The sequence below is a fragment of the Castor canadensis genome, chromosome 8 (genome assembly GCF_047511655.1).
Source record: "Castor canadensis chromosome 8, mCasCan1.hap1v2, whole genome shotgun sequence".
NCBI lineage: Eukaryota > Metazoa > Chordata > Mammalia > Rodentia > Castoridae > Castor > Castor canadensis.
This window is the reverse complement of record NC_133393.1, coordinates 146,368,401-146,381,789: the sequence shown is the minus strand read 5'-3', so window position 1 is coordinate 146,381,789 and position 13,389 is coordinate 146,368,401. Positions and strand designations below refer to the sequence as shown.

At 37.4% G+C, this 13,389-nt stretch overlaps 1 protein-coding gene across 32 annotated transcripts in view; it reads left to right on the top strand.

Annotated features, from left to right (window-relative positions):
• Positions 1-13,389, top strand: part of Rbfox2 (RNA binding fox-1 homolog 2) — a 247,718-nt gene that overhangs the window by 147,143 nt on the left and 87,186 nt on the right. Inside the window, exon 1 of one of the 32 annotated variants that reach the window (XM_074084374.1) lies at positions 6,257-6,667. The exons of the other annotated variants lie outside the window; for them this stretch is intronic. Coding sequence (XP_073940475.1) covers positions 6,623-6,667 — 45 coding nt within the window. The 5' untranslated portion in view covers positions 6,257-6,622. Of the gene's footprint in view, positions 1-6,256; positions 6,668-13,389 lie in introns of those variants that run through there. 32 annotated transcript variants of the gene reach the window in all.

Genomic DNA, 13,389 nt, shown 5'->3' with positions numbered 1-13,389 from the left:
TTGAGATGGGATCTCAATTTATGCCAGGGCCAACTTAGACCACAATCCTCCTATTTGTGTTGGGGATGACAGACACTCACCACCATTCCCACCCATTTATTGAGATAGGTCTCTCACATTTCGTGCTAGGGACCTATATCCATGATCCTCCCAATCTTTGACTTCTGAGGAGCTAGGATTATAGATGTGAGCCATTGTACACGGCTACTTATTTATTTTCTTGAAGTATTGTTGATAAAACCTAGGGCCTTGAGCATGCTCAGCAAGCACTCTACCACTGAGCTGTATAATAAAGTTCTATTATTTTATGAAGATAAAATCATACAATAAATACCCTTTTGCTTGGCTTCTTTCACTCAGCAGTTACTTTGAAATTCATCCATGTCACTGCACATACTAATGGTTCATTCATTTTTATTTTTTTCGTGGTACTGGGATTTGAACTCAGGATCTCACACTTGCCAGGTGTACCACTTGCTACCACTTGAGCCACTGCCCACCAGCCCTGTTTTTGTATTAGGTATTTTCAAGATAGGGTCTCGGAAACTATTTGCCTGAGCTGGCTTTAAACTGTGATCTTCCTGATCTCTGCCTCCCTAGTAGGTAGGATTATAAGTGGGAGCTACTGGCACCCTGCAGTTTTAGTCATTCTAGCAGGTGTGTGTATAGCATTTTGGTTTAATTTCCCAGTTATCTTTTCATATGCTTATTTTCTATCTTCTTTAGACAAGAGTCCAAATCTGCTATTTTTGAGTTAATGTCTGGCTCTGTGGCCCAGGCTGGCCCTAAACTCTCCATTCTCCTTGCCTCAGCCTCCCAAGTGCTAGGATTACAAGTGTGCACCAACATACCCAGCTATTTTTTTCTTCTTTAAATTGAGTTGTATTTTTCTTATGGTTGAGTTTTAAGAGTTTTTTAAGAACTAGATACAAATCTTTTGTCAGATACATGCTTTGCACATATTATCTTTAAGTTTTGACTTGTCTTTCCTTCTCAGTGTCTTTTGAAAAGCAGAAGTTTTCAATGAAATCTAACTTGTTATTTTATGGGTTATGTTGTTAGTGTCTTTTTGGTGCTGGGGATCAGACCTATGGCCTTGTAATGCTAAGTATGCACTGTAACATTGAACTTTACCTCCAGCCCTCGTATAATAGTTTAGAAATCTTTATATGATCCAAAGTCACAGATGTTTTCTCCCGGAAGTTTTATAGTTTCAAGTTTTTACCTTTTTAGGTGCATGGTCCATTTTGAGTTAAAATTTTAATATATTACAGGTATGACTGTAGGTTTGTTTTCATTGTTTGTGGATGTCCAGTTCTGATGCTATTTGTTGAAAAGACTTTCTTTCTCCATTGAATTGATTTTGCATCTCTGAAGCTGTTTCTGGACTTTCCATTCCGTTACATTGATCTGTTTTTCTCTCTTGACACCAGTACCTCCTGTAGGGATGTAAGTGTTGTGGGATCCAGTGGACTTCAGAAAAGTTGTCAGTATCCCTAACCTGAGTTCGAGTACTTGATTTCAGCACATCCATAGATTAAAGCTAATTATAATCTTTGAAAACTTATATGGTACGTGAATAGTATAACAAAGTGGAAAGACATGCTGTGTTGATGGTCTGTAAGACTCAATATTCTTGGATGTTAGTTCTGTCCAAACTGATCAATAGATTCAGTGTAATATCAGTCAGAATCCCTGCCAGATTTTTGTTGAAGTTGACAAACTTGATTCTAAAATTCATATGAAAATGCCAAGGACCTAAAATAGTCAAAATAACTTTGAGGCAGAAAGCCAACAAAGTTGGAAAAACTAACAGTCTTATTTCAAGCTATAGTAAGGATGGCATTGATGTGAGTGTTGAAGTTACTGTAATGTTTTCAGTGAGATTGTCAGTTAAATTTGGCCTGTGTATTAGTTACTTTTCTGTCTATGTGACAAAATACTTGAGAAAACAACTTAAGGGAGAAAGGATTTATTCGATGTCAGTATGAGGTTTCAGTCCACAGTTTTGGCTCTGTTGCTTCTGGGCCTGTGATGAGGTGGAACAGAGCAGCTCACTTCTTAGTAGACAGGAGATGCAGGATGTGAGAGATGCAGCTCCAGGACATATCCACAGTGGTCTACTTCCTTCTCAACCTCCTGAGATAGCACCACCAGCTGGGGATTAATTCTTCCACGACAAGCCTTTGGGTGATGTTCATATTTAAATCACACCCCTGAAATGACCCAAACATTGTATGCACATATGAATAAAAGAAATAAAAAAAAAAGAAAAACTAACAAAAAAAATAAATTAAATAAATCACACCATTGTGTAACAATCTTTTCCTGAGCTTAATTGTTTAAAACAGTCTTAACTATGTCTTCACTCTCTGGGTCAGGAATTTGGGTGGGTCTTCTGGTTTGGGTGGATTGGCTGGACATGGATAGTCCAGTGTATTTCTCTCTTATATTATTACATTCTATCTAATAGAATGTTTAGGTGTGTCAAGTATTGAAACTTATATTGAAAAATGAACTGGTGTGCATGTCTCTGCTAATAAGATGTATAAGGAGATACACGTGTATATACACGAAAGCTCAATTTCCATATTCATGTTTCTGATTGACCACTACACAAGAAGTTTAATATTGCAAATATCTACTTTTCTAGAAGGAGCAAATTGGCCTGTGAGTAAATAATTGAGCTTACTAGAGAAATTACTGGAATTTTTGAATGGCTATGATAGTATTTAAAACTTAAAGGAAATGTCCTGTCTGTTCTAGAGGAGGGAATCATAGTAATTTTTGAGTTGGTAATATTTTCATGTTTTTGTTTCTAACTTTGAAATAGCATTGACAAAATACTGAAAAAATAATGTTAAGCTTCTGGTCCAGTGCCTAAAATCTCTTCTGTCAACAACTAAGGCAATGTTGTTCTGCGTAATGACTGTCTAAGGAAACAGAGGCCCTGCAACCCTAACATTTGCAGTTCACATTTTTTGTAGTATATTTTGTCTTGCAGGTGAAAAGTTCTTCCTTTCTCTAAGTATTGTTTTTAGAATTTTGGCTTAGCTAAGTTACTGGATTTTAAAATTTTACAAAAGAGGTAGGAAAAAGGCAACATGAAGTACAAGAAGCTAAAATTCAAATATTAAATTATTTTGCCATTTTTCTGAAGGGTTGATTATTTAGGCTAGTCCTGGGCCCAGTTTGGGCAGAACTTAGGGAGGTTAGATAGCTGATTAATATTATTTAATAACCTGTGTTCTCCAGTCCTGAATGAGAGTTTAATTACATCGCATGTTTGCTAAAACAAATGTGATGATATGAACTAAGAATTGATGGAGTGTTGTTAATTTTTTAGAATTACTGATTTTTGGCAGTACTGTGGTTTGAACTCATGTTTGCTAGGCAGGCACTCTATCACTTGAGCCATTCCTGCAGCCCAGTATTGTTAATTTTTAAAGTGCTTATACTGAAAGTAAGATCTGTTTTGTTCTCAAACTTTTAACAAGATAAATTATAGTAGCAACAGCTGATCATTTATGTATGTTTGAGCAAATCATAAGTTCATATCTAAAGTATTAAGTGAAAACCAATCACCTCCATCCTATCCCCTGGAGGTACTGGTTTTATCTTATGCATATTTTTGATGGAGAGACAGAAAGAGATTATATATGTGTGTGTACACACATATGTACATATATACACATGTGACCTATAATATGTATATATATGGCATGTCTTGGTGTTTTTCAACCAACAAATTATGTATGTGTGCATATGCATACATGTATGACTTATATATAAGCTTACTAATTTAATGCATAGTTTATAGATTACCATTCACATTGGTACATACATGCATACTCTTATATAATTTTATCTACAAATATGGAATTATTTTCTACACATTATTCCACAAAATAACCTTTTCACTTAATAAAGTATCAGTCATGTCATTTCACTTTGCATATATAGCTCTGTTAAATCTCCAGAAATTGTTGTGCCCCCCACAACATATTAGGAAACCACTGTCAGGCTTAAATTATGTAATTTGTCTTAGTATTTGTCTGTCATCTTAAATACCATACCATGTGGGAATTTCACCTTCTGTAATTAATTCAGCCGATAGTAAACTGGGTTAACTCATGAAGTTTTAAGTTTGTCAGCCATAGTTCATTATTATGACCCTCTATAGTTTATAGAACATATCATCATTTTTTAGCCCTCATATAAGAGGAATCTTAAAGACTTAATAGTGATGCTGTTTTATAAGTGTATATGTGACCAGTAATGCTATATTGCTATATATGAAATGAAGTAGAATGAGGATGAAATGGCATAGTGTACAGGAAGGAAGAAGGATTAGAGAATTACTTGATTTGAAGAGAAAATGTAAGATTTTTATTACAGAAACTTTCCTTTCCTTCCCTCCCTCCCTCCTTGCTTCCCTCTCTTTCTTCTCAAGACCTCCTGCATTCCTAGCAAGTGATCTACCACTGAACTGCACCCCAAGCCCTTTTTTGCCATTTTAGTAGCTTTATAGGAGACAGAATGTATATCACAGACCTTAAAATGTGGCCCATCTCTTCTAAGATGTTATGAGGCTCTGATAATCTGTTATGAGCTGGCAAAGCAGGGTTTTGTTTTAGTCAGACTACAAAAGTGTTTATTAAAAACAAGTTTCAAAATGTCATTCCATGTATGAAGAATTTAATTCTGTGCTATAGCATTGTCTTACCTTTGACTTTGCCTATATCCTGCTCTTTTTTTTTTCCCCATAAAGTTCTTTACAACAGAACTGTTTGTGTTCATTTCTCTAGTGCTTAGCATAATACTTTGTGTGCAAGAGATGTTCCTTAAGTTTTGTTTGTTTCTTTTAAGGCGGGGTCTTGCCAGTTGACCAGGCTGCCTGAACTCATGATCTTACTGCCTCACCTTCTCAAGTAGCTGGGGTTACAGGCATGTACTAGCAGGCCCAGCTGGTTTTGTTTTGTTTTTTAAATTTTTACTGTGTTTATTGATTTATTCTTGTTCCTCATGATAGAGAATCAGTACTGGCAATCTGAAGATACTCTAATATGCGGTATGGTTCTCCATTCTGTTAGAATTAATTTAAGGTCAGTGCAGACCAAGAGGACTATCCTTAGATGTGTTGAGGCCATATTGACCATTTAAAAAAGTCTCTTCTGAAGAATCCTAAAATAAATTTCAGTGACCATAAAAGGAGAAAGTTTGCAGTGGAGGCGGATAGGGCACACACTAACACACACTCTCACAGATGCCCTCACAGTTGTGGTTTTTAATCCTATGAAGGCATGTTACAACATTACTGGCTATCCAAGATTAGGTAGTCTCAGCATTCAAAACAAATTTAGAATTATTTATCCTTTTTAACTTTTGAATGCTTGTCCCAGAGAGATGATTTCCTAAAAGCAATAGTTAGAACTGATGTGCCTTTTATTTTCACTTTCTGTTTATTGTGTTTTATTTTCTAAGGATTACTTAGCAGTTCTCTGATTCATAGATAGGCCATTTAGGCTCTGAAATCCAGCCCTTTAACCTACTGTGCATGGTCAGGCTAACCTCACACCTGTCCGTATTTGTTATTGCTTTTAATATCAGCCATATAAATGTGTGTGCACATGTGTGCTTGTATATAATGACAGGGTGGGTGTAGCAGCTTCCTAAAAGGGGAAAAGCAACTGGCTTTTCTGAAAAGGCCTTTCCACCCCCACCTTTGTGCAGGCAGCCAGAGTTAATCCCTTCAAGTTTGACTGGAACAGCTGAGAGTGTGTCCCTGCATAGCTGCAGGCTTCAAGTGGACTCATGTTGCCTCGGTGTTGGGGCCACCTTCCTCTTTTCTAGCGCTGATCCTACCAGCTGTTCTAGCTTCTGTTGAAACACAGTGAAGGGGCTGTTAACTGATACAAAAACATACAGTGTCATGAAAGGGATCCCTTTACCACATGTATCAGTATGACTTTTTTTCTCCCATTTCTTTCCGTGGCAGAAGGTTTTTATGCTGTTAATCCTAGCACCTGTCTTGTGCTGGAAACAGTGAGAAGGTGTGTGTGTGGGGGGGTGGGGTGGGTGGGTGTGGGTGTGGGTGTGTGGGTGTGTGTGTGCGTGCGCGCGCATGCGTGTTCCCACCCATGGAATCTGCCTTTCCATGTCCTGGATTGGTGTTCCCTCTGGCGCACTTAAAGCCTGATACACATTCAACTTTGGGTCCTGCAGACCTTGTGCTTCCTACCATTTTTTGTGTGCCATTTTTAGGGAGCCCATGTTACTTTGCATGGCTGTCATTCCCTCTTCAGTTTCTGGAGGAATTGTCAGTTTAAAACCAAGAGTAACAGCACATTTCTAGTGCAGTTTTTCAGTCTTAACTCCTAGCTCAGCTTTTCCCTGAACATCTCTTCTGTGCGTTACTGAATCCTGTTGGCTGGAGGTTTGGTCTGAACCAAGCTCCAACTTCACCCGCTGAGGCTGCGTGTACCTTATCTGCGTAGACTGGAAGTCAGCCCAGGTTTTTTGGTGCTCCTAGTTCCTTTGGACAGGACAGCCTGATCAAACAAGGCAAAAACTTAGACGCTTTTTACACTGTCCCTATCTGAAGTTTCTTCTCCCCTTTGCTATGTATGGTGTATATTGTATGGATTATCAATATCCTCTTGTCCAGGTAAGCTAAGAGTTATAACTTGTTTTTAAATACTGTTTTATTTAAATAGGGAATATTTTATGGTGTAATGAAATGCCTGTAAGGCTTTTTGTCATTTGACCTGGTATCATTATGACATAGGTTTCCCAAGGTTTTTTTGTTTGTTTTTTCTCATTTGCTGTAGCAGCTGGCTTGAATTTTATAGTGTCGGTAGCTGGACAGGAGTGGTTGGCTTTCAGTTGTAAAGGTTCTGAACCTTCAGAGATTGTGTGTGTGTTGGGGAGGTCTTCTTTTGGGGCAGATGAGAGACACAAATGACAGTTTCCAAATGTTGCTGTAATATATAATAAAGGCCATTCTCTCACAGTTAGACTATTTTTTGTCTTAATGCATTGGATTATTTTGTGATATAATTAGTGTTATTTTAATTAATAAAATTTCTGTTGAAACCCAGAACCAGACATTAGTAAATTATCAAGTATATCCCTGCCTTGAAATTAGTAGCAGTGTAGTAAGTAAAATTGAAATGAAGAGTCCTGGATTCTAATTAATCACCCCCATATTCCTGGTCAAATAACTTCATTTTCTTGACTTTATTTTCCTATATATGAAGTAGTTGATTTCCTTATGATTCTTTGAAATAATAGTTGATTATGGTAAAAACCTATGATAGGAAAATAAAAAATTAATAGTGAATTCTGAATTTTAGATACTACCTGGTCTGTCAGTTTTATAGTTGTTTTCATGATCCTTAATTATTATTTTCTTTCAAATGAATGTTTCTGTAAATAATTACTACCTAAATCGTAGGTTAGACAAGAATGCATAGGGTTAAAAGAAATGACAAACTAACTAGTACATCTTATTAGGAATATGGAGCCTAAAGGCTAACCCAAGCTATTTTGAATCAGGCCTGTTGAATAAGCCCTCCAGAATAAACTCACAACTCATTCAGGCCTAAAGCTATCACTGCTGGAATTCTATGGGAATATTTGTGGTTATGTTTATCTTTAACTGCAGCCTAACACTTTGGTCTGCATTACATGTGTTCTATGAATTGTATAACCATTTCCATTATTTTTGATTATTCAAAATCTGTTTATTACATTTACCATAATAAGGTTTTGATATCTTTATGGATTTCGTTTATCTATAGATTTTTCTCTACTGATATACAGTGTATTGGTCTTTCCAACAGTTTAAGGCTTGACGTGTCATGAGACTAGATTAGAAGCAAATCTTCTTACAAGTAAACACTGATGGGCTTTTGACGAGAAACATCTGTGAACAGTAAATTTCTGAGACCCAGCTAGTTAAGTATGGGGCTTGTAATACCTGTAACAAACATAAAATTTTCCAAGGAAAAAGTTGAAAAGTAAGTTTCCCAAGACAATTAAGATACTGGAGACATATGAAAAAATATCTATACTTAGAGTTCACATTCTTTTATTTCACATGAGATTATTTCATGGTTTGATAGTCTTTGTAGTGAAATTTTACTCATTCATATTAGGATGAATTGGCCACCCCATATCCTCTTGGTCATTAAAATTTACTGCTTATAATGCAGCACTCAGAATTTGAAACTACTTTTTCCTAGCTTTGTTTCATTTAGTAGGTTTATTCTCTCTGAAATTAAGGTAACTTAGAAACACAGGAAATGAGATGTTGAAACTCAGCTGCATTCTCTATCCTGCAACATCAGTGAATTAATGGGATTGAAAAACAATTTTAAATTGAAGTATGCAAAGCTATTTTATACCTTTATTTGTTAATTCTGTTGAAAGTAGTAGTTTTCTTTCAATAAATAAATGGTTCTGAATTATAAAATGTTTCTTTTAGCTTCTGTTATAGTCTTCTACTTAGCTATAGCAAAGCTGCTTATTGCATAATACAGTTGTGTACCACTGCGTTATGCAATTGGAAATGCTTGAGGACATGACTGTATAGTGTTTTTAATTAGAGGATTTGCACCTATTTTTTAATTATTTCTAGAATTGCTAGTGTTGAGATAATGAAACAAAGTGAGTTCTTTTCAACAGAAGGCAATAAAATATTTTACATACTTGACCTTTCCTTAATCTTACTGTTAATAAGATCATGCCTGCCTTAAGAGTATGCAATTGTAATTTATTATTTTATTAGTTATAATCTTTGCAGAACCATATCTGGATCAAATTGGTTTAAAACACAGGCAGAATTAAAAGATAGGGGCTTGGCAGACATAATTTAAGAAACACTATTGAGTGTAGTCTCTCTGTCCAGAAAAATGTATTTGAGAAACTGTTCCTGAAATTATTCTTAAATTCAAACAATGACTCCTCTGACCAGATGGTTAAAATACAACTATCATTGCAAATTAGGGGACTTGTCTATTATCCCAACTGTTAGACCACATAGCCTGTCACCCACATGGCAGTTGGAGGAAAGGAAACAGGATCTTAAGTTATTGGAGGTATAGCTAGTATACAGATTTGAGGGTTAGGACTGCTGAAGGATATTAGCCTTCTGGAAATCTGAGAGACAGAAAGTTACCTCTTTAGAACATATTACTGATACTGAGGTATGCTTAGGCGTGCCAAATGCTGGAGAGGGAATTAACCCAGAAGCGATCTAGTTCTTCATGGGAAGATGACTTTGATGTAGAGACTTTGATGTGGACTGTATTATATATTGTACTATACACAATATAGTACATGACTTACAATACATGTAATATATGTAGAATATATATATGTATATATATATATATATACATGACACAACATCATGTAACTTCTTATCCTAGTTTATTGTGTTGCACATGTTTTTTGAGCACCTACCATGTACCATATGCTATGCCAGGAACAGAGACACAATGATGAGCAAGCCAACAAAGGCTCCAGTAATTTCACAGTAGAACCAAGACACATTTTAGTATTAGAAAAACATCACACTTCACTTTCACAGATTACTCATATATTACTTCCTGTTTCTTTTTTTGGGAAGGGGGCAATCCTGGGGTTTGAACTCAGAGCTTTGAGCTTGCTAGGCAGAGCCATGCACTCAGACCTTTTTTCCTTTAATTATTTTTCTGGCAAATCTTGCTTTTTGGCCCAGGGCTGACCTTGGATCATGATCCTCCCATGATCCTGGATAGTCAAGATTAGAGATATGTACCACCACGCCTGACTTGTTGGTTGAAATAGGGTCTTACTAAATTTTGCTTGGCCTGACTTCAAACCATGATCCTCCTAATCTTTCAGAGTAGCTGGATTTACAGGTGTGATCCACTGTACTTGGCCCTTTAACCTCTCAAAGAATATAGAGAATGTATACATAACTTCAGTTGTATAAATAACTAGCTATCTAAGCTTTGAGATGTCCTAAAGATATAAAATTACAATATAAAATTAAGTTACCCAAAGCTAGATACTGATTCATGAAGTAGTATTTCTAATTTCTCTGGCTTTACCATCATCTTAGTATATGCTCTTTGTTGGCCATGTAGCAACGATTGGATTTGGGAGGACCAGAAATAAATATGAGTGAGTGAGTGAGTGAATGAGAGAGAGAGAGAGAGAGAGAGAGAGAGAGTGTGAAGCATACAAGATTTAAAACAGTTGATTTCAAATTCTGCTCTCGCCTTTTGTTCTGGATTGGGATCTCTGTAACTGAACACTGCCTAAACTAGAAAAAACTGGAAAGTAATAGAGCTAGCTCTAATTCAACTTCATTTACATTAGAGGGGGTGTTGGGGAAAGGGTATTAAAGTGGTGTGGTATTAGAGAGCCTTCTGGAAAGTACAAGTTGTTGTTTGTACTTGGCTAGAGTTATTGTATGGGGGCGTGTGGTGCAGAGCTTTTGTACTGACTAGTTGTTAGTATTACAGGAAATGCTGTCCCTTTAATGTTGCTTTTCACTTGGGTGTCAGAGATAGCCTGGGAAATATGAGGGAGACCTGCCTCTTGAGGGACCCTGGGATTTGCTTTTACAGCCTTGCTGGTATGTGGGTGGAAGGTAGGGAAGTTGAGTCACAGCTGTAAAATTGTGGAGAGCAAAAGCATGTGAAGTTGTGAGTTTGTTTTTTTTAATTAGTGGGTATTAGTCTGTCTACAATCTGAACTATTCTAATAAAGTTGAAAATAAAGCCTTTCTCCCACTTTATCTTTTTATATGTCTTCCTTTGCACTTCAGCTTTCTAAAAGATACTGAAGTAAATTTATAAGTTTGAAGATATATTCAATGAAGAAGGAATCCCTTTAGAGTGTTTTGATAACTACAAAGTCACTCCTTGTTCTTATATACCCATGTATTCCTAAGTAATGCCTAGAGACAGAAACCAGGACATTGTTTGATATCAGCAAACATCTTTTTTCATTTACTGTGCATTAAAGCACTAAGTTAAGAGCTAAATATAATATAAAATATGATTTCTACCCTCAGACCGGTCACAGTCTAGTTAGTTATGTAGAAATAACTCCAAAGGTTCTCTCCCATGGTTTAGTGCTGTGGTAAAGGATTCAGCATCTAAGGGATACCTAACCCTGATGTGGGAGCAGGTGGGGTTAGGAAGGGTTTTCTGGAGTTGAGGATGCCTGAAGCAGGCCTTTGAGACTAGATTAACAAGTAGAAAGGCATATTGAAGGGAGTTGGAGCAGAATTGAGGTACCTGCAGGTCACTAAGTGTAGCTGGGGCAGGGAAGAGCGCTTGGGGCAGAGGGTACCAGCGGTGAGTCTGGACTGGTATGCTGAAGCAGATTATTTTTCCTTTATGCTTAAGAGTTCAGATTTTCCCCTATAGAGTCTGGGAAGCAGTGGAGGGTGTTGATGAGGGAATTATCCCAGTGAGATTTGAGTTTAGAAAGCTCATCTGGCAATAGTGAGAAGCTTGGATGAGAAGAGAGACTGGAGGCAGAGACAAGTAGGAAGTAGTAAAGGGTCAGACTGAATTTGTGATGATAGGGATGGAAACTGAAATCAAAGGACTTGCTTCTGACTGGCTATGGGTCTGAATCTGAGTGCTGCATCTTGTTAACCTGGCTGCCTTTGGACAAGACACTTACCCTCACCTCATCTCTAAAAAGGAGATTAAAATATCTCACCATTGTCATGAGGATGAAATGGGCTAATTACATAGTTGCCTAAGCAGACGCTAACTCAGAGTAAGTTCTCAAGAAACCCTGTTTTACCTGTTAGGAAATTTAACCATTCACCAAAAAACCAAACATGGTAGAACACATGCTAGAGGACAAACTGCATACACAGAGATTATTATTGTCCTTGTTCATTGCTGTTTTTCCCCAGAGTGTAGAACAATGCCTGGCACATACATAGTAGACACTCAGATAGCTGTTAAATGAATTAATGATTCAATCTTGGAATTTAATTTGGTTTTGGATTTTAAAGAAATTTAGAATTTTACAATGGAACTGACCATTATTTGGCAGTTGAATATTTTGATCTGCAGTGGGTAGAGATATGGACTGGAAGTAGAAATGTGGTTGTCTTCAGGGTGGACAGGGTGATGGAAGAGATGGAGTGAGAGCACCTGGAGCAGACATGGTCAGCACTGTCAGCTTCTGTGAGGTTTGTACTCTGCGAACACACATTTGAGCAGCTGTGCACCTTGGGTGGAAAACTTTTGGGTTGGCAGAAAAAGAGGTCTGATGATGGCACCTCAGGTGATACCAACATTCAGAGTGGCGCAGGGGAAGGAGGAGAAGATGGAGAGTGGAACAAAGAGAGAAAAATCAGGAACAGGTATCATTTGAAGTAAAAGTAAGTTTCTTGAAAGAGGGAATGCCAGATGCCACAGATAAATCAAAGGAGATAAAAAATGTCCATTGAATTTTGCCATCATTTGGGCGATCTTTGGTGACTCAACAAATATAATTTCAGTTGAGCAGTATAGGGAAAGAAGGCTGGGCTTCTGAAGATTGCATGAAACACTGAGGAAGTGATCAAGGAATTGAGACACTCCTTTCCCTCATTTGTGTATTGAACAAATATTTCTTGAGTACCCACTGTACCCCAGGAGCTGGAAGCTGGGGGTTGATCTATGATGATGGACTCCCTTAAGTGGCAAATATTGTGTCTTTGCCTACATACCTCCTTAACCCTCCAATCCCTGCCTGTGCATGCACTCCTAGAGAGAGAGGGAAAGACAGAATCCCCAAAATTAGTCTCTCCTCATCCTGAGCACACTCAGCCAGGGGACTACAGATGTTTTGCTGGGTCAGACCCAGCAATTGCTCTTCTCTGTCTTGGGCATGGGAGCAAATTGTCCTCCATAATGCCCGCCTTTAAAGTCAGGGACACACTTCAAAATACCATTGCCCTTTGCTCGTGATCCTGTTACTTAGCGAGTTTATAAAAGTCATTTTAGTGTTTTTTATTTTTAGTATATGCCATCTCTTCTTTGTGGTAATGAATTTTTAAGCCTATTATTTTGAGTGTAAAACATTGGTCCTATGTAGCGTGAATCTTGGGCCCAAGTAAACCTTTAGCTTAGTCCTAGATGTTTCACATATGAGAGTCTCTCTCTCTTGCCTTTCCATTAAAAAAAAAAAAAAACTCTGCTTGGGTTTCTGTCTCTTTCCATGATATGTGCACACTGTAGTCACACCCCAGCATCAAGGAAGCTGTGGCTTTCTTGGTGCTTGCAGTTTTTTTTGCCAAGAGTAGTATAAGGCACAGTGGATTCAGAGAATGATATACAGTGATTTGCAGGTTTATTTCATGTATTAGAAATGAAAACATAA